Source organism: Centruroides sculpturatus, unplaced genomic scaffold (genome assembly GCF_000671375.1).
Source record: "Centruroides sculpturatus isolate CEXI.00-Female unplaced genomic scaffold, Cexi_2.0 scaffold36, whole genome shotgun sequence".
In the NCBI taxonomy this organism is placed as follows: domain Eukaryota; kingdom Metazoa; phylum Arthropoda; class Arachnida; order Scorpiones; family Buthidae; genus Centruroides; species Centruroides sculpturatus.
Window position 1 is genome coordinate 524641 of NW_019384384.1, and position 24449 is coordinate 549089.

The window sequence follows — 24449 nt, forward strand, 5'->3', positions numbered from 1 at the left end:
AATTAATTGTACAGTACCTGTACAGTACCTAATTTATATATAATACTAAACAGACGATAGCAAACTCAATTTAGCCGCTCCGTAGCGTGGCGCAGGGTCGGAGGTAAGTAGTTCGGCTGCTCATCCACTATTGGTCCAGACTCTATCAATCTTCTCGCGAAACGACGTTATAGGAGGTATTTTATACGAAAGTTGCTACAATTTTTTCGCTACGTTATAGGAATTGTCGTTATAGGAACGTACGTTATAGGGGGGTCGACTGTAATTGAAAAAACTTGAAAAATATTAGTTTTATATTTAAAGCAAAGTTAATGTTAGTTATTATGTAAAATGAACAAATACATATAGTAATCATTAATGGAAAAATTTTATTTCTTTTTTTTATAGCTTGGATCAACTGCTATAGGTATTCAGACTTCTGAAGGTGTTGTACTAGCTGTAGAAAAAAGAGTAACTTCTTCATTAATGGAACCTACAACTATTGAAAAAATTGTGGAAATTGATCATCACATTGGTAATATAATATTTTTTTCTCAAATTTTATTAATCAACAATTTATTTTGATAAATTTTCTGTTTAGATTTGTAAATATTATAATAATAATTCATTTATAATGAAATTACATTTTTTACTGATTTAAAATTTATAATCAAACTAAAGCTATTTATTTAGTACAAGGAAATCCTGTATTTAACAAGCATACAACATATTACAATTAATCAATTATAATTCAAACACCAAACAAAAGTGATGTTAATAATTCAATGTAGAATAATATACTGTTAAAAAACAGTACAAAATAATAATAATAAATAATAACAGTAGCAACAGTAATAATCATATCAAAAATGGCAGTGAATAGTCAGCACAAATTACAGTTCTAAAAATTTTATATGAGAATAAAAACCACTTAACACACAATTTAATTTTTCAGATAGAAAAATTAAAGTGTTAATTCTAAAAAACTCAAAAAGCAGTGACGAATATCACTGCCAACTCTCAAACACAAACCGCTACTAACACGCTATAGCCACACCTGGTGACTATAATGATCTGAAAAAAGTTACAAGCTAAACAATTTAGTTACTATTAACAATTTAACTTAGCAAAAAAATTATAAATACAATCATACTTTTATAATTGCAAAACATGCTTATAACAATGAACCAACAAATAATCTGTACCAAAACACGTATATGATAGACATTAGTGCTTTACATTCAGCTACTAAGTGAAAAGCATCAAAGTTAGAATGGCAGAATTTTCAATATTTTGAACATATTCTTTTTAACATATTACAATGTACAGTACATATAACACAATATATGTACTATATATGTGCCTTTCTATATTTAAATAATTTGCTGAACCTTACTCATTAAAAGTATTTAAATGACAATTGTTATATTTATATGTAGAAGATCTGTTTTTGAACTCAGTTAAATAAGTGTCCATCAATCTCACCAAAATATCAGAGGGATCCATTTCATGCAACATAGTTGTATTTCCTCAATAGCCAAATTTCTGCAATGGTGACATAAGTTGCTCGCTTTATGCCATTCTTTGAGTAATCAAATAGAATTTATCAGGAGCAGTAAGTTTGCTAATGACTGTTTATGTAGCCAAATTATATTTTTTTCTAATATCAAAATAGGAGGGACTCTTTGAAACTCTAAATATACATTATGGAATCCACTTTTAAAAAAAGAAAGATGCTTAGTGAAATTTATTTATAAATTATCATCTTTATCACTCCAATTAAAGCCCCAAATCTCAGAACCATATAGCATTACTGATTGTATAAATGCCTCAATTTTAACTTATTTTTCAGTGTAACAATTTACCAGATGTACCATACATTCTTTGATTACCTTATCCACACCAATTTTGCCTTTATTATGAATGTACTATAATTTAGATGTTTGAAAAATGTTCATTGTATTGAAAAAATACACCCAAATACTTACACTCATCAACAACTTCTATTTTCAACTCTGAATATACCAATTCTCGGTTTTGGAATGCTTTTTTCTCCATTTTGGAATACCATTTAGATTTATTAACATTAATGGAGAGTTGTAACTTCTACATTTCATTTTCCAAAAAGCCAATCATTCTCTGCAAACCAATAGGAAAGTCAGACATAATCACCAGATCATTCACATGTGAGAATTTTTACCTCTGCCTTCAAGATTAATACCCACTAATTCAGAATCACAAAATTTCTTAACAAATGAATTTAAATATAAATTAAACAAAATTGGACTCAATATACAATTCTCACTCCTTTAAACATAAAAAAAGGTCAGAGATACTATAGACTATTATCAGAGAGCTGTGCCTCTGAATTAGTATATAATGGAGTCAAAAACTTGACAAATTTATAATGCAAATTGATTATTTAAAGCTATCTCCACAAAAGGTCTCTATTTAAAGAATCAAACACTGACTTCAAATTAACAAAAAAAAATTTATCTCATTTTCTCTTTAAGGATCTCTGAATCAGTGTGTGTAAAACAAAAATATTATCTAACACCAGAAAGCTATACTGGAAGCCAATTGAAAGTATCTCATTCTTATTCAACCATGTTACCAGATGCCTACATGAAAATTTACAAAAAACTTTAGAAATTGTTGATAACAAAATAGCTCTGTAATTATTGGGTAGATCTATAGATCCCTTCTTATAAATGCCATACTTTTTTTTTCAATCTTCTGTAAAAAGAGCATTTTTTTTAGTACTTCATAAATTGTGGGTCATATTATGTTCTTTAATAAACTTATTTACAGCTATACAGTTTCCAATCTTTGCTCTCTTTGTCATGTTCAATGCATTATTTCTTCTTAAAACATTCAATCTGCAATCTTTGTCAACCACAAAAATTTGCACATTTCAGCTGGCATTTGATACCAATCAGAAAACAAGTATTCAATCAAATATCCCAATTCCTCAACCGTCAATGTCAACTAACTTTGAATCTCAGTCAGAATCTCTAATGATTTTTCATTTAAAATTAGTGGATTTTAACATTAGAAATTAATTAGCAAATGATATATGTGAATCTATAAAAATAATGGGTACTCTTTGGTTAACAGGACACCAATCATTTTTACTACTATTTTTAGAGGAATTGATATTTTATTTCATAATACACACAGTTTTAAATTAATATCAAAAAATTAAACATTTACAAAGAAAAAACTTACTACAAACATTCACTGTATTAAACGGGAGACATAAACTGGCAGATGTCATTTAGTATTGCTGTAAACCAGTGTTTTTCGACCTGTTGGTCGCGACCCCCAGGGGGTCGCAAAGTCTTACACGGGGGGTCGCGGGTGAAAGAAAAAGACAAGTGTTTGTAGGTCCTACACTACGATAAAAAAAATCTAGAATTTCAGTGAGAAGGCTGTGCCTGTTTATTTTACAGTACAATTGGTTTTTTTATTGATATTTAAAGAAAGAAAATAAAATATGTAGTTTTTAAAATCACTGATATAGTTTTAATATGGCCCTGGGGGGGTTGCCGGATTTTTTTAACTTGTAAAGGAGTTGCGTATTCAAGAAGGTTGAAAAACACTGCTGTAAACATTTCGTATTTTGAGTGTAGTCTATGCCACATAAATTCTATAAGATATGAACTAAATGGTGATGTGATGTGTCTTGATGAACTTTTTCCTCCATTTGGTACTCCCCACAGTCTTTCTTTGTTTTGAGTATGACATCCTCTTTCAGGGTCTACAAAGTTATACTTGTGATTTACTTGTAAATGTTCGTATCTGGCTTCTTCTAACTCGTCTTTTTTGTATGCTTTCCAACAGTCAGAAAATATTATACTTCCTTTTTTCATATTATTTTGTATTGCATCTATCAATGTTTTAGCTGAATGGTCATGCATGGTGACTAAAAAAATACTTTTGACTCTCAGCAAACTCCACTGAATACCTAACTACTAACTACTGCTGCATAAGAACACATCAGACATTATATTTTCTATGTGTAAATATGTAAATAGGCTTTCGTCTACCTCAATGACTGTTTTCACCACTGATTTTTACATTGGGTTGAGAAATTAGAGTTTGCACATACCTCACGCATGTAATTATTCTAGTCTACAGTTGTACTAGGATTAATTCTGAACTGCAATTGATAAAATTCTCTAGAGGTTAATTCCAAATACCAGAAATATTCTCTTGACTAAAATTGGGTTTCTTGTAGTGGCATTTTCAGCTTGGAAAATAGCCAAAAGTCACACAGAGCCATGATGGGGGAGTACAGAGTATGATGAACCACAGGAATGTTGTGTTTGGTGACAAAAGTCCGAATCAGATGCGCAGAATGGGCAGGTGCATTATCATGATGGAGCTGCCAAGTTTTGGTTGACCACAGATCCGGTCGTTTGCGTCGCACAGCATCACAAAGACAACGAAGGACCTCCTGGTAGTACTCCTTTGTGATGGTTTGGCCTTGTGGTGTGTACTCACGATACACCACCCCATGGGAGTCAAAAAAAATTGTCAACATGACCTTGACATTGCTGTGGACCTGCCAAGCTTTTTTGGCCTCAAGGATTGTCCCCGAAAGCCTGCTGAATCTTGCGAATGGTTTCTACTTGAGTATTGCCAAGCTTCTGGCAAAATTTGATGCAATATCGCTGCTCACGTTGTTCAGTCATTTTCCAACTTAGTGGAATCTGACGAGCGCTCACTACACGTCCTCGCTCATAGGCCGACTGTCAGTGACTAACGCTTCCTGCAGGCAGGAAAAAATTCAGGACTGTACATGACTGTCCCCTCCACAACTCCACCGAAAGAGACCTCCCGTGCATCATTGGTTTACGCAGGAAAAATAAAGGTCCAATACTTTTTGAACATCCCTGTATATCAGCTTTATACTTCTATAATTTCTGTATTTCTGTGCATTTTCTTTTTCTTTGTAGATGGGTGTAATCATTCTATATTTCTTTAATACCCTGAACTTACGTGATAGGTGGGACTGAGCGATAACCGCATAAGTCAGGGTATAATTTCGCATATAAATACATACAAATTATTTTTATTTGGGGCCGGAGACTAAAGAAAACAATAATTTAGAAAAAATGTTTCCGAAAGTCTTTAACAGAGAGCTCGTCGTTTTGTCTCATAGCTTCATGCAGATGTGCAAATGATCGTCTCGTGTATGCTTTGAATGTTTTGATGACTCCCTGATCCGCTGGTTGTATTTTGTGGCAAAAATACAACTTTTACATGTGGGTCAAAATTAGTTAAAGTTGCAGGGGGATGACCTGGTGCATTGTTGATTATTAGCATCACTTTAAATGGAATTTGTTTAGATTGGCAATAACATTCAACTTCAGGTATGAAGTGATGACCAAACCAGTCCTCAAAAAGGGAAGCTGCCACCTAAACTTTACAATTTGACTTCCAAATCACAGGCAAACCAGCTTTAGAATTTTTTCAATGCTCTTGGATTTTCCGAGTGAAAAACTAAGAGAGGTTTTAACTTACAATCACCAGCTGCATTTGTGCCAACCATCACTGTCAATCAATCTTTGGCTGCCTTAAAACCTGGAAAGGTTTTCTCTTCACACATGATAAATGTTCTTTTAGGCATCTTCTTCCAAAATAGGCCAGTCTCATCTACATTGAATATGGTTTGGCTGGTATAGCCACCTTCATCTATCATAGCTTTGAATTTCTGTGGAAAGATGCAGCCTCTTTATCAGCACTTGCCACCTCTTCACTTTCTGCAATGCTATGCCAATTACAGCGCCTTTTGAATCGGCTGAACCAACCTTTACTAGCTTTAAACTCTTCATCTTTAGCACCTTTCCAGCATCCTCTCTCAATCTCTCAAAAACCAGCTTAGCTTGAGAGCACACCGTGTTCTGATCAACAGGACAATTTTTCACATTTACTTGATTATCACATCATAATTTTAACATTACATACCATGAAGTTTAGGAATGATAATACCTACCATTACCATGCGATAATACCATGAAGTTTACGAATGATGCTTGAATTTAAAGATTGAGCATTTTTCACAGCTTTGAGAATTTTTTTTTACCTTTTATAATTGTTCAGACCATTGATTCCAGTAGATCAAACTTCTTTGCCAATTCACAAATTTTCATTTTTGTATCGAACTTAATAATGTTAACTTTACATTCCAAAGATAAAGTTTTCTTTTTTCTTGTTTGATGCAGAAGAATCAGTTCTACTTCGTTTGGATGACATAGTAGTCTCTCAAATTTCCATAGATATAACAAATACAGAAATAAATAACACAAAATAAATTGTAGCTATGCGTCAATTCTGCGCAACACTTTTGAACATGTAAGCTGAACAATAGTGTGGGGGGAGTGAGTACTCAAGAGTTGCGTGGCGCTCAAACAAAAGAGGAATCGATGAGGTTTGGAAAATTGCATAACTCCAGGTTTGCTAAGTTGCGGTACAGTCGAACCCCCTATAACACTGTTGATAATTTCGTTTTATATGAATTCCATGTTGTACAAGTCACTTAGATTTTACAAATACATGTAACAGTGCATGTATTTGTAAAATCTAAGTGACTCATACAGCATGGAATTCATATAAAACGGAATTATCAACAGTGTTATAGGGGGGCCGACTGTATTACTGCATTCCTTCATTCATTTGGTATTTCTTTACATTTATATGTACAGTATTTTCCTTAAGTTTTATTTTTTAAGTTTTTTTTTTAATTTACTATCTTTCTTGTGTCTTCCATCTGGTTTGTATAATTTCTCTTTTTTTTATACTACTACACCATCTGTTACTCTGATTTGTTTTATCTGACTAATACCTTTCATCTGTTTGTTTTGGCATTTGGCTAAGCTGTAAATTTTCTTCTTTCTCTGTTTCTAATAAGTTGTGATTCTATAGTCTTTTTCACTCTATAATTATAAAATAACTAATAAAAGATGAATGGATAAATTCAGATAATGAAATTTTTTTAGTCAGTGTTAAAAGTTTATTTTCCAAATTAAATTCAGGAGGAAAATATCATTTTTGTGATAAATCACAAAGTTCTCAGTTGTAATTTTATACAAATTAGGAATTTAATAAGTATCTTATTTAGTAAATTGTTTATTTAAATTTACTAATACAAAAGATATAATTATAGTTGGCGGATGGCAGTTAATATGTTAAAATAATGTGTTAATATTACTTTAGGTCACATTTTATTTATTCTGTTATACATTCAAAATTTTGTGATACCAATAACTCCAGGATTACACTATACATAACATTATTGTTGTGATTTTAGAAAAGACTATAGCTATAACATAATTTCATAATAATCCTTGGACTATTTAAGATAATACAAAAATTTTAAATGGCTTGTTTATGCATTTAGTTAATTTTTAATATTTTATTGATAGAAATAGTATAATACATGTTGCAGTATACTGTATCTATTAATATTAAGAATATAAATATAAAAAATTTAATTGGTCAATTTTTATCTACTTTCTCCATGAACTAGGAAGTCAAAAACCAAATCTAGCAGCATTTCAAAGAATTAAAGTAAAACGATTAAATATTTCTGAAATTTTTATGTATTGTAATGTATCATTGTACAGAATAGAACTTGGAAAAAATTCTAAAAAGATACATTAAATTATATAAAATATTAGTCTGTGTATTCAAAATTGAGAAAAAGTGAGAAATGAAATTGAGCTAGAAGTCTTAATTTTTTGTTCTGATAGTTTTCTAGAATTGATAACTTTTTACAATAGTAGCAATTTTTCATGCCTAGTTTATCATTTGAAGCTATTAGACACAAAAAATTGGAATGTTGAAATGAATACTGATTTTTGATAAATTTTGATTTGCTGTTATATATGTCATTATTAAATTTACAAAATATAGGAAAATACAGTACATTAAATGTTCTTATTAAATGTGAATATAGATAAGAATTACAAAAATTAACAATACAACTGTCTATCAACAGTACAGAAAAGGTTTATTTAAGCAAGTACATTTGATAGTATATAAACTATAAAGAACATTTTTCAAAATTGTTTTTCATACAGAAACCAGGGTATACAATGAAATTAAATTAATTAAAATTGTTTAAAAAACCTCATTTTTAAAAAACAATTTTGTAGTTAAAAAAAGTTTTTTTACTACAAAATTAGATTACTAGAAAATTAACTAAAATTTAAAAAAAATTAATATTGATTAATAATTTTTGGAGAATGACGTTCATATGTGCATGAGAGTATTGTGATTTTTTTTTCTGCATAAAAAATGAATTTTCGAAATTTAACTTACATGTATTCTCAATTCTTAATGTTTCATTAATTTAAATTTTCAATCTGTAGGTTGTGCTGTAAGTGGACTAATGGCTGATTCAAGAACAATGATTGATAGAGCTAGAGTAGAAGCACAAGTATAAAATTTTATTACTTTACCAAAATTTTATGAAATTATAATTGACATTATAAATGAACAAATTGTATTTTTTTAGAGCCATCAATTTCTATATGATCAAAAGATGCTGGTTGAAAGTGTAGCTCAAGCAGTTTCTAATTTAGCTATTCAGTTTGGGGATAGTGATGATGATGGAAATGCAATGGTAAATATAAATCAACTTTTATTATGTGTAGTGAAATATGAAATATAAATTTTAATTTTTTCTAAAGTTTGTAAATATAGGAATAATACACAGCTTCTAGTTATGCAAAAGTCATAGAACAAGTTATATATTTTTAACAAGCTTTTTCATTTTAATGAGATTTAACAGCATATGTTATGTTTTTCTTATTATTTTGATTATTGTTGCTGTAAAATGAAACTAGAATGACTAGTCTGTATTTAACAATATAGGTAAAATGAATGTTTTGTGTATGTAGTATTCTTATGCAGAGTGTCTACTAATCAAGAAAGTCATGAACAGTTATAAAAAAAGGGTCATAAATTTTTTTTATTAATAATTGCTAGAAAAACAAGTTTACATTTTTGAAAAATAATCATTATGTACTGGTATACCTAACTAATAACATAAGAGTTACTATTATGTTCTTTTGATTAACCTCTGTTTTGTGGCTTTGAAGAACATCACAAGTTTTTCTGAATTCATACAAATTAATTGTATAAAAACAAACAAATCACTTTATTCTACAATTTATGTAAAATTTTTAATTTATCTCTATTTAGGATTACTGTGTTCAAATTTATGTAGTTATTAAATTTTTATAAAATTAAAATTTGTAACTAACAACTATTTCTGTACATTTCAGAGTCGACCATTTGGTGTTGCTATTCTTTTTGCTGGGATAGACAAATGTGGACCACAGTTGTAAGTATAATTATTAAAAAACTAAATAAGAATTTACATACTAAAATTCTCAATTTGTATTCATTTTAAAATTGTCAATTCATTAATTTAATAAATTCTGAAAATATCAGGCCATTTTCTACAAGTAGCTATATCATTTTTATATAATATTGTATTGAATTATGTGGAAAGTAAGTTAAATGTGTGTTAGATTATTAACATTTTTGAATTATGACTATTACATTTTTACTTTAGTTTTGTTCAGTTTTTCTATTTTAGGAGAGTTTTTTTTTTGTATAATGTATTCTGTATAATTAATTCCATTAGATTTAAAAGTAATTATAATTTATTCTGATTTGACAAATTTCTTTTAGTTTTACTTCTGCTAAAATGCTTATGATGACGTTATATGACAAATTTTTATATGATGCATAAAATTGTCCAGGCCCACAATGGGAGTAGCTAGATGGTGAGGGATGGGCAATTACTAAAAAAATTTGCAGATAACATCAATAACAATTTCAGATATTTTTAAAAATATTTAATACAGATTACTAAAATTAGTCAGATAATATAGTTTTCAGTTCTCATTCATTGATGGAAAGAAAGAAAATTTAACAGAAATAATAAAATTGAAATCAAAAATATTGATAAATATATTAAATAAATATAATTCATTTCTATTAAAATGTGTTTTAAGAAAATGGGTTGATAATTATATTCCTCAAAATACATACATACATACATACATATACATACATATATATATATATATATATATCAACAAATTTTAGAAAATGAATTTGAACTAAATGAATGTGGGCAAATTTTATAATAATTAAAATAGAAATTAGTCTTATGTGGTATGTAAAAAAGTGTGTATTGTTTATTCATAAAAATTTATTCTAAGGTTATTTTATAATGCTAAAATAGTAAAATTTACTGAAAAATATATTTTAAAAAAAATAGGAAAAACCTGGAAAAGTCAGGGTATTTAAAAGTTAAATAAAAAGGAAAACCCTGTATTAGGAAAAAGGAATACTCCATTGAGTGTTCAACCCACTGCAAACAAAGTGCTGTAGCAAAGGGAGTCATTTTTCTTGATTACATCACTCAATCTCATAGTTGACCTCCCAACATGTAGCAATGTTCATAGCCACATTTCCATTCTTGTCTTAATTTTTGTCTAGGATTTTTAGCACACCATGTTTCCAAATAAATTTTAATTTGCAAATACCAGCTTATTATTGGACAATTTCAAATTATTGGCTACTTTTTAGGGAGTACCAGATGATCAGATATTTTAGATTATTAATTGAACTTGTACTGTCTATTTAAAACTGGAATATCTAAATAATTTTTGATGAAAATATGTTGGGACATAATTTATATTTTTACTTAAATTCTTTTGTGTACAGCAGTCATATAGTATGTACATTTTTGATGCTAACTGTGGNTAATACTAAACAGACGATAGCAAACTCAATTTAGCCGCTCCGTAGCGTGGCGCAGGGTCGGAGGTAAGTAGTTCGGCTGCTCATCCACTATTGGTCCAGACTCTATCAATCTTCTCGCGAAACGACGTTATAGGAGGTATTTTATACGAAAGTTGCTACAATTTTTTCGCTACGTTATAGGAATTGTCGTTATAGGAACGTACGTTATAGGGGGGTCGACTGTAATTGAAAAAACTTGAAAAATATTAGTTTTATATTTAAAGCAAAGTTAATGTTAGTTATTATGTAAAATGAACAAATACATATAGTAATCATTAATGGAAAAATTTTATTTCTTTTTTTTATAGCTTGGATCAACTGCTATAGGTATTCAGACTTCTGAAGGTGTTGTACTAGCTGTAGAAAAAAGAGTAACTTCTTCATTAATGGAACCTACAACTATTGAAAAAATTGTGGAAATTGATCATCACATTGGTAATATAATATTTTTTTCTCAAATTTTATTAATCAACAATTTATTTTGATAAATTTTCTGTTTAGATTTGTAAATATTATAATAATAATTCATTTATAATGAAATTACATTTTTTACTGATTTAAAATTTATAATCAAACTAAAGCTATTTATTTAGTACAAGGAAATCCTGTATTTAACAAGCATACAACATATTACAATTAATCAATTATAATTCAAACACCAAACAAAAGTGATGTTAATAATTCAATGTAGAATAATATACTGTTAAAAAACAGTACAAAATAATAATAATAAATAATAACAGTAGCAACAGTAATAATCATATCAAAAATGGCAGTGAATAGTCAGCACAAATTACAGTTCTAAAAATTTTATATGAGAATAAAAACCACTTAACACACAATTTAATTTTTCAGATAGAAAAATTAAAGTGTTAATTCTAAAAAACTCAAAAAGCAGTGACGAATATCACTGCCAACTCTCAAACACAAACCGCTACTAACACGCTATAGCCACACCTGGTGACTATAATGATCTGAAAAAAGTTACAAGCTAAACAATTTAGTTACTATTAACAATTTAACTTAGCAAAAAAATTATAAATACAATCATACTTTTATAATTGCAAAACATGCTTATAACAATGAACCAACAAATAATCTGTACCAAAACACGTATATGATAGACATTAGTGCTTTACATTCAGCTACTAAGTGAAAAGCATCAAAGTTAGAATGGCAGAATTTTCAATATTTTGAACATATTCTTTTTAACATATTACAATGTACAGTACATATAACACAATATATGTACTATATATGTGCCTTTCTATATTTAAATAATTTGCTGAACCTTACTCATTAAAAGTATTTAAATGACAATTGTTATATTTATATGTAGAAGATCTGTTTTTGAACTCAGTTAAATAAGTGTCCATCAATCTCACCAAAATATCAGAGGGATCCATTTCATGCAACATAGTTGTATTTCCTCAATAGCCAAATTTCTGCAATGGTGACATAAGTTGCTCGCTTTATGCCATTCTTTGAGTAATCAAATAGAATTTATCAGGAGCAGTAAGTTTGCTAATGACTGTTTATGTAGCCAAATTATATTTTTTTCTAATATCAAAATAGGAGGGACTCTTTGAAACTCTAAATATACATTATGGAATCCACTTTTAAAAAAAGAAAGATGCTTAGTGAAATTTATTTATAAATTATCATCTTTATCACTCCAATTAAAGCCCCAAATCTCAGAACCATATAGCATTACTGATTGTATAAATGCCTCAATTTTAACTTATTTTTCAGTGTAACAATTTACCAGATGTACCATACATTCTTTGATTACCTTATCCACACCAATTTTGCCTTTATTATGAATGTACTATAATTTAGATGTTTGAAAAATGTTCATTGTATTGAAAAAATACACCCAAATACTTACACTCATCAACAACTTCTATTTTCAACTCTGAATATACCAATTCTCGGTTTTGGAATGCTTTTTTCTCCATTTTGGAATACCATTTAGATTTATTAACATTAATGGAGAGTTGTAACTTCTACATTTCATTTTCCAAAAAGCCAATCATTCTCTGCAAACCAATAGGAAAGTCAGACATAATCACCAGATCATTCACATGTGAGAATTTTTACCTCTGCCTTCAAGATTAATACCCACTAATTCAGAATCACAAAATTTCTTAACAAATGAATTTAAATATAAATTAAACAAAATTGGACTCAATATACAATTCTCACTCCTTTAAACATAAAAAAAGGTCAGAGATACTATAGACTATTATCAGAGAGCTGTGCCTCTGAATTAGTATATAATGGAGTCAAAAACTTGACAAATTTATAATGCAAATTGATTATTTAAAGCTATCTCCACAAAAGGTCTCTATTTAAAGAATCAAACACTGACTTCAAATTAACAAAAAAAAATTTATCTCATTTTCTCTTTAAGGATCTCTGAATCAGTGTGTGTAAAACAAAAATATTATCTAACACCAGAAAGCTATACTGGAAGCCAATTGAAAGTATCTCATTCTTATTCAACCATGTTACCAGATGCCTACATGAAAATTTACAAAAAACTTTAGAAATTGTTGATAACAAAATAGCTCTGTAATTATTGGGTAGATCTATAGATCCCTTCTTATAAATGCCATACTTTTTTTTTCAATCTTCTGTAAAAAGAGCATTTTTTTTAGTACTTCATAAATTGTGGGTCATATTATGTTCTTTAATAAACTTATTTACAGCTATACAGTTTCCAATCTTTGCTCTCTTTGTCATGTTCAATGCATTATTTCTTCTTAAAACATTCAATCTGCAATCTTTGTCAACCACAAAAATTTGCACATTTCAGCTGGCATTTGATACCAATCAGAAAACAAGTATTCAATCAAATATCCCAATTCCTCAACCGTCAATGTCAACTAACTTTGAATCTCAGTCAGAATCTCTAATGATTTTTCATTTAAAATTAGTGGATTTTAACATTAGAAATTAATTAGCAAATGATATATGTGAATCTATAAAAATAATGGGTACTCTTTGGTTAACAGGACACCAATCATTTTTACTACTATTTTTAGAGGAATTGATATTTTATTTCATAATACACACAGTTTTAAATTAATATCAAAAAATTAAACATTTACAAAGAAAAAACTTACTACAAACATTCACTGTATTAAACGGGAGACATAAACTGGCAGATGTCATTTAGTATTGCTGTAAACCAGTGTTTTTCGACCTGTTGGTCGCGACCCCCAGGGGGTCGCAAAGTCTTACACGGGGGGTCGCGGGTGAAAGAAAAAGACAAGTGTTTGTAGGTCCTACACTACGATAAAAAAAATCTAGAATTTCAGTGAGAAGGCTGTGCCTGTTTATTTTACAGTACAATTGGTTTTTTTATTGATATTTAAAGAAAGAAAATAAAATATGTAGTTTTTAAAATCACTGATATAGTTTTAATATGGCCCTGGGGGGGTTGCCGGATTTTTTTAACTTGTAAAGGAGTTGCGTATTCAAGAAGGTTGAAAAACACTGCTGTAAACATTTCGTATTTTGAGTGTAGTCTATGCCACATAAATTCTATAAGATATGAACTAAATGGTGATGTGATGTGTCTTGATGAACTTTTTCCTCCATTTGGTACTCCCCACAGTCTTTCTTTGTTTTGAGTATGACATCCTCTTTCAGGGTCTACAAAGTTATACTTGTGATTTACTTGTAAATGTTCGTATCTGGCTTCTTCTAACTCGTCTTTTTTGTATGCTTTCCAACAGTCAGAAAATATTATACTTCCTTTTTTCATATTATTTTGTATTGCATCTATCAATGTTTTAGCTGAATGGTCATGCATGGTGACTAAAAAAATACTTTTGACTCTCAGCAAACTCCACTGAATACCTAACTACTAACTACTGCTGCATAAGAACACATCAGACATTATATTTTCTATGTGTAAATATGTAAATAGGCTTTCGTCTACCTCAATGACTGTTTTCACCACTGATTTTTACATTGGGTTGAGAAATTAGAGTTTGCACATACCTCACGCATGTAATTATTCTAGTCTACAGTTGTACTAGGATTAATTCTGAACTGCAATTGATAAAATTCTCTAGAGGTTAATTCCAAATACCAGAAATATTCTCTTGACTAAAATTGGGTTTCTTGTAGTGGCATTTTCAGCTTGGAAAATAGCCAAAAGTCACACAGAGCCATGATGGGGGAGTACAGAGTATGATGAACCACAGGAATGTTGTGTTTGGTGACAAAAGTCCGAATCAGATGCGCAGAATGGGCAGGTGCATTATCATGATGGAGCTGCCAAGTTTTGGTTGACCACAGATCCGGTCGTTTGCGTCGCACAGCATCACAAAGACAACGAAGGACCTCCTGGTAGTACTCCTTTGTGATGGTTTGGCCTTGTGGTGTGTACTCACGATACACCACCCCATGGGAGTCAAAAAAAATTGTCAACATGACCTTGACATTGCTGTGGACCTGCCAAGCTTTTTTGGCCTCAAGGATTGTCCCCGAAAGCCTGCTGAATCTTGCGAATGGTTTCTACTTGAGTATTGCCAAGCTTCTGGCAAAATTTGATGCAATATCGCTGCTCACGTTGTTCAGTCATTTTCCAACTTAGTGGAATCTGACGAGCGCTCACTACACGTCCTCGCTCATAGGCCGACTGTCAGTGACTAACGCTTCCTGCAGGCAGGAAAAAATTCAGGACTGTACATGACTGTCCCCTCCACAACTCCACCGAAAGAGACCTCCCGTGCATCATTGGTTTACGCAGGAAAAATAAAGGTCCAATACTTTTTGAACATCCCTGTATATCAGCTTTATACTTCTATAATTTCTGTATTTCTGTGCATTTTCTTTTTCTTTGTAGATGGGTGTAATCATTCTATATTTCTTTAATACCCTGAACTTACGTGATAGGTGGGACTGAGCGATAACCGCATAAGTCAGGGTATAATTTCGCATATAAATACATACAAATTATTTTTATTTGGGGCCGGAGACTAAAGAAAACAATAATTTAGAAAAAATGTTTCCGAAAGTCTTTAACAGAGAGCTCGTCGTTTTGTCTCATAGCTTCATGCAGATGTGCAAATGATCGTCTCGTGTATGCTTTGAATGTTTTGATGACTCCCTGATCCGCTGGTTGTATTTTGTGGCAAAAATACAACTTTTACATGTGGGTCAAAATTAGTTAAAGTTGCAGGGGGATGACCTGGTGCATTGTTGATTATTAGCATCACTTTAAATGGAATTTGTTTAGATTGGCAATAACATTCAACTTCAGGTATGAAGTGATGACCAAACCAGTCCTCAAAAAGGGAAGCTGCCACCTAAACTTTACAATTTGACTTCCAAATCACAGGCAAACCAGCTTTAGAATTTTTTCAATGCTCTTGGATTTTCCGAGTGAAAAACTAAGAGAGGTTTTAACTTACAATCACCAGCTGCATTTGTGCCAACCATCACTGTCAATCAATCTTTGGCTGCCTTAAAACCTGGAAAGGTTTTCTCTTCACACATGATAAATGTTCTTTTAGGCATCTTCTTCCAAAATAGGCCAGTCTCATCTACATTGAATATGGTTTGGCTGGTATAGCCACCTTCATCTATCATAGCTTTGAATTTCTGTGGAAAGATGCAGCCTCTTTATCAGCACTTGCCACCTCTTCACTTTCTGCAATGCTATGCCAATTACAGCGCCTTTTGAATCGGCTGAACCAACCTTTACTAGCTTTAAACTCTTCATCTTTAGCACCTTTCCAGCATCCTCTCTCAATCTCTCAAAAACCAGCTTAGCTTGAGAGCACACCGTGTTCTGATCAACAGGACAATTTTTCACATTTACTTGATTATCACATCATAATTTTAACATTACATACCATGAAGTTTAGGAATGATAATACCTACCATTACCATGCGATAATACCATGAAGTTTACGAATGATGCTTGAATTTAAAGATTGAGCATTTTTCACAGCTTTGAGAATTTTTTTTTACCTTTTATAATTGTTCAGACCATTGATTCCAGTAGATCAAACTTCTTTGCCAATTCACAAATTTTCATTTTTGTATCGAACTTAATAATGTTAACTTTACATTCCAAAGATAAAGTTTTCTTTTTTCTTGTTTGATGCAGAAGAATCAGTTCTACTTCGTTTGGATGACATAGTAGTCTCTCAAATTTCCATAGATATAACAAATACAGAAATAAATAACACAAAATAAATTGTAGCTATGCGTCAATTCTGCGCAACACTTTTGAACATGTAAGCTGAACAATAGTGTGGGGGGAGTGAGTACTCAAGAGTTGCGTGGCGCTCAAACAAAAGAGGAATCGATGAGGTTTGGAAAATTGCATAACTCCAGGTTTGCTAAGTTGCGGTACAGTCGAACCCCCTATAACACTGTTGATAATTTCGTTTTATATGAATTCCATGTTGTACAAGTCACTTAGATTTTACAAATACATGTAACAGTGCATGTATTTGTAAAATCTAAGTGACTCATACAGCATGGAATTCATATAAAACGGAATTATCAACAGTGTTATAGGGGGGCCGACTGTATTACTGCATTCCTTCATTCATTTGGTATTTCTTTACATTTATATGTACAGTATTTTCCTTAAGTTTTATTTTTTAAGTTTTTTTTTTAATTTACTATCTTTCTTGTGTCTTCCATCTGGTTTGTATAATTTCTCTTTTTTTTATACTACTACACCATCTGTTACTCTGATTTGTTTTATCTGACTAATACCTTTCATCTGTTTGTTTTGGCATTTGGCTAAGCTGTAAATTTTCTTCTTTCTCTGTTTCTAATAAGTTGTGATTCTATAGTCTTTTTCACTCTATAATTATAAAATAACTAATAAAAGATGAATGGATAAATTCAGATAATGAAATTTTTTTAGTCAGTGTTAAAAGTTTATTTTCCAAATTAAATTCAGGAGGAAAATATCATTTTTGTGATAAATCACAAAGTTCTCAGTTGTAATTTTATACAAATTAGGAATTTAATAAGTATCTTATTTAGTAAATTGTTTATTTAAATTTACTAATACAAAAGATATAATTATAGTTGGCGGATGGCAGTTAATATGTTAAAATAATGTGTTAATATTACTTTAGGTCACATTTTATTTATTCTGTTATACATTCAAAATTTTGTGATACCAATAACTCCAGGATTACACTATACATAACATTATTGTTGTGATTTTAGAAAAGACTATAGCTATAACATAATTTCATAATAATCCTTGGACTATTTAAGATAATACAAAAATTTTAAATGGCTTGTTTATGCATTTAGTTAATTTTTAATATTTTATTGATAGAAATAGTATAATACATGTTGCAGTATACTGTATCTATTAATATTAAGAATATAAATATAAAAAATTTAATTGGTCAATTTTTATCTACTTTCTCCATGAACTAGGAAGTCAAAAACCAAATCTAGCAGCATTTCAAAGAATTAAAGTAAAACGATTAAATATTTCTGAAATTTTTATGTATTGTAATGTATCATTGTACAGAATAGAACTTGGAAAAAATTCTAAAAAGATACATTAAATTATATAAAATATTAGTCTGTGTATTCAAAATTGAGAAAAAGTGAGAAATGAAATTGAGCTAGAAGTCTTAATTTTTTGTTCTGATAGTTTTCTAGAATTGATAACTTTTTACAATAGTAGCAATTTTTCATGCCTAGTTTATCATTTGAAGCTATTAGACACAAAAAATTGGAATGTTGAAATGAATACTGATTTTTGATAAATTTTGATTTGCTGTTATATATGTCATTATTAAATTTACAAAATATAGGAAAATACAGTACATTAAATGTTCTTATTAAATGTGAATATAGATAAGAATTACAAAAATTAACAATACAACTGTCTATCAACAGTACAGAAAAGGTTTATTTAAGCAAGTACATTTGATAGTATATAAACTATAAAGAACATTTTTCAAAATTGTTTTTCATACAGAAACCAGGGTATACAATGAAATTAAATTAATTAAAATTGTTTAAAAAACCTCATTTTTAAAAAACAATTTTGTAGTTAAAAGTTTTTTTACTACAAAATTAGATTACTAGAAAATTAACTAAAATTTAAAAAAAATTAATATTGATTAATAATTTTTGGAGAATGACGTTCATATGTGCATGAGAGTATTGTGATTTTTTTTTCTGCATAAAAAATGAATTTTCGAAATTTAACTTACATGTATTCTCAATTCTTAATGTTTCATTAATTTAAATTTTCAATCTGTAGGTTGTGCTGTAAGTGGACTAATGGCTGATTCAAGAACAATGATTGATAGAGCTAGAGTAGAAGCACAAGTATAAAATTTTATTACTTTACCAAAATTTTATGAAATTATAATTGACATTATAAATGAACAAATTGTATTTTTTTAGAGCCATCAATTTCTATATGATCAAAAGATGCTGGTTGAAAGTGTAGCTCAAGCAGTTTCTAATTTAGCTATTCAGTTTGGGGATAGTGATGATGATGGAAATGCAATGGTAAATATAAATCAACTTTTATTATGTGTAGTGAAATATGAAATATAAATTTTAATTTTTTCTAAAGTTTGTAAATATAGGAATAATACACAGCTTCTAGTTATGCAAAAGTCATAGAACAAGTTATATATTTTTAACAAGCTTTTTCATTTTAATGAGATTTAACAGCATATGTTATGTTTTTCTTATTATTTTGATTATTGTTGCTGTAAAATGAAACTAGAATGACTAGTCTGTATTTAACAATATAGGTAAAATGAATGTTTTGTGTATGTAGTATTCTTATGCAGAGTGTCTACTAATCAAGAAAGTCATGAACAGTTATAAAAAAAGGGTCATAAATTTTTTTTATTAATAATTGCTAGAAAAACAAGTTTACATTTTTGAAAAATAATCATTATGTACTGGTATACCTAACTAATAACATAAGAGTTACTATTATGTTCTTTTGATTAACCTCTGTTTTGTGGCTTTGAAGAACATCACAAGTTTTTCTGAATTCATACAAATTAATTGTATAAAAACAAACAAATCACTTTATTCTACAATTTATGTAAAATTTTTAATTTATCTCTATTTAGGATTACTGTGTTCAAATTTATGTAGTTATTAAATTTTTATAAAATTAAAATTTGTAACTAACAACTATTTCTGTACATTTCAGAGTCGACCATTTGGTGTTGCTATTCTTTTTGCTGGGATAGACAAATGTGGACCACAGTTGTAAGTATAATTATTAAAAAACTAAATAAGAATTTACATACTAAAATTCTCAATTTGTATTCATTTTAAAATTGTCAATTCATTAATTTAATAAATTCTGAAAATATCAGGCCATTTTCTACAAGTAGCTATATCATTTTTATATAATATTGTATTGAATTATGTGGAAAGTAAGTTAAATGTGTGTTAGATTATTAACATTTTTGAATTATGACTATTACATTTTTACTTTAGTTTTGTTCAGTTTTTCTATTTTAGGAGAGTTTTTTTTTTGTATAATGTATTCTGTATAATTAATTCCATTAGATTTAAAAGTAATTATAATTTATTCTGATTTGACAAATTTCTTTTAGTTTTACTTCTGCTAAAATGCTTATGATGACGTTATATGACAAATTTTTATATGATGCATAAAATTGTCCAGGCCCACAATGGGAGTAGCTAGATGGTGAGGGATGGGCAATTACTAAAAAAATTTGCAGATAACATCAATAACAATTTCAGATATTTTTAAAAATATTTAATACAGATTACTAAAATTAGTCAGATAATATAGTTTTCAGTTCTCATTCATTGATGGAAAGAAAGAAAATTTAACAGAAATAATAAAATTGAAATCAAAAATATTGATAAATATATTAAATAAATATAATTCATTTCTATTAAAATGTGTTTTAAGAAAATGGGTTGATAATTATATTCCTCAAAATACATACATACATACATACATATACATACATATATATATATATATATATATCAACAAATTTTAGAAAATGAATTTGAACTAAATGAATGTGGGCAAATTTTATAATAATTAAAATAGAAATTAGTCTTATGTGGTATGTAAAAAAGTGTGTATTGTTTATTCATAAAAATTTATTCTAAGGTTATTTTATAATGCTAAAATAGTAAAATTTACTGAAAAATATATTTTAAAAAAAATAGGAAAAACCTGGAAAAGTCAGGGTATTTAAAAGTTAAATAAAAAGGAAAACCCTGTATTAGGAAAAAGGAATACTCCATTGAGTGTTCAACCCACTGCAAACAAAGTGCTGTAGCAAAGGGAGTCATTTTTCTTGATTACATCACTCAATCTCATAGTTGACCTCCCAACATGTAGCAATGTTCATAGCCACATTTCCATTCTTGTCTTAATTTTTGTCTAGGATTTTTAGCACACCATGTTTCCAAATAAATTTTAATTTGCAAATACCAGCTTATTATTGGACAATTTCAAATTATTGGCTACTTTTTAGGGAGTACCAGATGATCAGATATTTTAGATTATTAATTGAACTTGTACTGTCTATTTAAAACTGGAATATCTAAATAATTTTTGATGAAAATATGTTGGGACATAATTTATATTTTTACTTAAATTCTTTTGTGTACAGCAGTCATATAGTATGTACATTTTTGATGCTAACTGTGGTCTTTGTAGTATCTCATAAATAGCAAAATAGAATAAATTGCTGATTTTGTATAATTATGACATTTAATATATTTATTAGAGAATTTTTATGATAACCTAAACAGTTACTTAAATTTTATGGCCTATCACACCAGTGAATATGATATTACAAAAATTTATTTTATTTTACATCTAAATTTGCAATAGAATAAAAGTTTTTACGATGATTGAATCTAAAAGTATACAATACATCCAAAATGCATTTCGGACTCTTGTGGAGACCTTTTTCAGTTGGTGTTTTTTTTATAAAGATAATAAAAGCAAAATATATATGAAAGGTTACATTGAAAAGGTTTAAATAATCACAGACTCACAATTAAAGAAACTGATGTTATTTCATATGTACTATTCAACAGAATCCATTTTTTTTTCTATAATCAATCCAGCTGTGGACATAAGGTTGCCAACTGGAGAAAATTTCTCTGGGGACATGCTAGTAAAAATGGGGGATTTTCATATGAAACAATTTATTTTTTAAACATATAAGTATTTACTTTGAGATTGTGCTTCAAAAAGAAATTTTTAATCTTTTAGCACTATTGTGTACATCTCTTGACAGGATTCCTTTTAATTTAACTTTATTATGAATTCACTATTTATTAATTTCACAGAACACCTGTTTCGGTTTTTGTCCGAAACATGTTCATAAGAGAAAAAACTTTCTAGAAAAGCACTGATAGCTGGACTTCTCAGACAAAATGACAATAATTTGACTAAGTTTGGCAGTGGTTTACTAAAATTCAAAATTTATGCCCATTTTTCTGGAACACTTAAATTTTCCATCATTACACTTGTTATTTTTTCTATAACTATAGCTATCTTGTTATATAGATCATCCATATTAAAGTTATATTGTAAATTCAAGGCTTTTGCCTTGAATTTTTACATTTTTACCCATTCATAAAAAGTGTATTTGATTTTATCATCAAATCTCAGGTTATTTATTAAAAAAGGAATCTGTTTTCTGAATTGGCTACTTTTGGGCTATTTTAAAAAATTTTTGGCTAGAAAAGCTAAAACATCTGGCAATGCTGAAAGCTGCTTGAAAGCAAAATCAGTTCTGTATGCAAGTAGCAGCATGGATTCTAATGTGATCATTAATCAGTGATTGATATAAGCTAACTTGTTGCTTTATCACATCTATGGTCCACACTACACTTATATGTATTTCATTTTCAATAAATATGTTTTTATACATTTTTTAATGGTATCATTTAAAAATACTTTGTGGGATTTTTTGTGAACATCCCACACGCTCCGTTATTCATTAAGTTGGTCAAGTCTGTCATCGGGCACTATTTTCATTTGTTCCCTGCACATTATTGTACAGTACATATCATTATTGTTCTGCTGCAACATATATCTGTGTAATGTTTATTATTACTATTGGTATTGTCTATTTTATACTACTATACATGTTATTCTACTCTCAAGTTATGGATCATATCGGTTGATTTATATTGGTCATCTCACCATCTGTTCATACTTCTTCTCTATTGTCATACTGTTTGTACGTTATCTCTCTGTTATTATGTATGTATTTACCTGTGCTTTGATATATCTCTGTATTTAACCCGATTATGCTCTAGTGGTATTGGGAGTAAATAAAGATAAAGAATCAATAAAAGGAGAAAAACTCATATTTCTTTAATTATGATGTCTTTGTGGTTATTTACTTTTTTAATGTAACCTTTCCTATGTATTTTGTTTTTGTTATCTTTATAAAAAACACCAACTGAAGAGTGTCTCCACAAGAATCTGAAATGTATTTTGGATGTATTGTATACTTTTTAGATTCAATCATTGTAAAAACTTTTATTCTATTGTAAATTTAGATGTAAAATAAAATAAATTTTTGTAATATTATATTCACTGGTGTGGTAAACCCTAAAATTTAAATAATAGGCTATAACAAAAATTAAATGGACTAAGGACAAAAAACAATGGACAATATAATATTTATTAGTTACAAATATAATTCAATAAAAATATTTTTATTACAAATAGATACCACATGGATCCTTCAGGAACATATGTTAGATATAATGCCAAAGCTATTGGTTCAGGATCAGAAGGTGCTCAACAGGCTCTACAGGAATCATATCACAAAGTTAGTATTATGTTTGAATATAATAATAAACTAAATGGAACAATTGGTTAGTTCTTTAAAATGTTAATGTGTAAATAATTGTTTTCTTTATCAAAATTCATGCATAGATGTTTTTCAAGAATATAAGAATTTTGATAAAGAAAAGTACATAGTAAATTGTATACAATATATAATAAATTATACTGAAATGCTCTGTTGATGGTAATAATTTGAAATTAGTTTACATAAAGGCTATTCCAATATTTCTTTAATTGATGAAATAAATAAAGCATTTTACATTTTTAAACAATATATTGTAAATATATTCAAAATAAGCTTTATTTATTAACTTGTTTTATTGTGTTACCATAAATATATTTTCTTTTTTATCTAGAAAAAAAGCAAATATATTTCTGAAAGAAGTAAAAATTTTTCTTTCCAAACTCAATGTTTAATTGCTTAATGTTCAAGCATTCAAGGAAATTTAAATATCAAGTAGTCAAATTTATTGAACAATAAATGTTCTCAGAACCTATCGGTTTATTTTCATACTTATATTGGGAAAGAATGTGGAATTTATTTTTTTTTAAAAACTTCATTTTAAACAGCATTTTGCTATGAACTAAAATATGTACAGTAGAACCTCGATTATCCGGACTAATTGGGGATGAAGGTAGTCCGGATAAGGAAAAATCCGGATAATCGAAACAAATACTTTAATTTGTCTTTTAATGATAATACAACACGTTTTCTTTTCGATGACATATCGGTAATATTAAAAGTAAATACTGTATTTAAATCGTGATCAAATTTTCAAGAAACAAA

At 28.9% G+C, this 24449-nt stretch overlaps 2 protein-coding genes across 2 annotated transcripts in view; both read left to right on the plus strand.

Moving 5' to 3' along the window:
• Positions 1-9356, plus strand: part of LOC111617998 (proteasome subunit alpha type-5-like) — a 22910-nt gene extending 13554 nt beyond the window's left edge. Inside the window, exons 3-6 of the mRNA XM_023359408.1 lie at positions 388-514; positions 8358-8425; positions 8504-8611; positions 9276-9356. Of these exons, the coding sequence (XP_023215176.1) occupies positions 388-514; positions 8358-8425; positions 8504-8611; positions 9276-9338 (366 nt within the window). The 3' untranslated portion in view covers positions 9339-9356. The remainder of the gene's footprint in view (positions 1-387; positions 515-8357; positions 8426-8503; positions 8612-9275) is intronic.
• Positions 9357-9495: 139 nt separating this feature from the next.
• LOC111618014 (proteasome subunit alpha type-5-like) lies at positions 9496-23703 on the plus strand. Its single transcript, XM_023359433.1, has 6 exons — positions 9496-9504; positions 11118-11244; positions 19085-19152; positions 19231-19338; positions 20003-20061; positions 23543-23703. The coding sequence occupies exons 1-6, from the start codon at positions 9496-9498 to the stop codon at positions 23694-23696; spliced, it is 525 nt and encodes a 174-aa protein (XP_023215201.1). The 3' UTR covers positions 23697-23703.
• The last annotated feature ends 746 nt before the right edge of the window (positions 23704-24449 follow it).

Coding starts and splice junctions, on each gene's coding strand:
- LOC111618014 (XM_023359433.1), top strand. Junction 11,245..19,084: donor GGAAATTGATCATCACATTG/GTAATATAATAT, acceptor TTCAATCTGTAG/GTTGTGCTGTAAGTGGACTA. Junction 20,062..23,542: donor GACAAATGTGGACCACAGTT/GTAAGTATAATT, acceptor TATTACAAATAG/ATACCACATGGATCCTTCAG.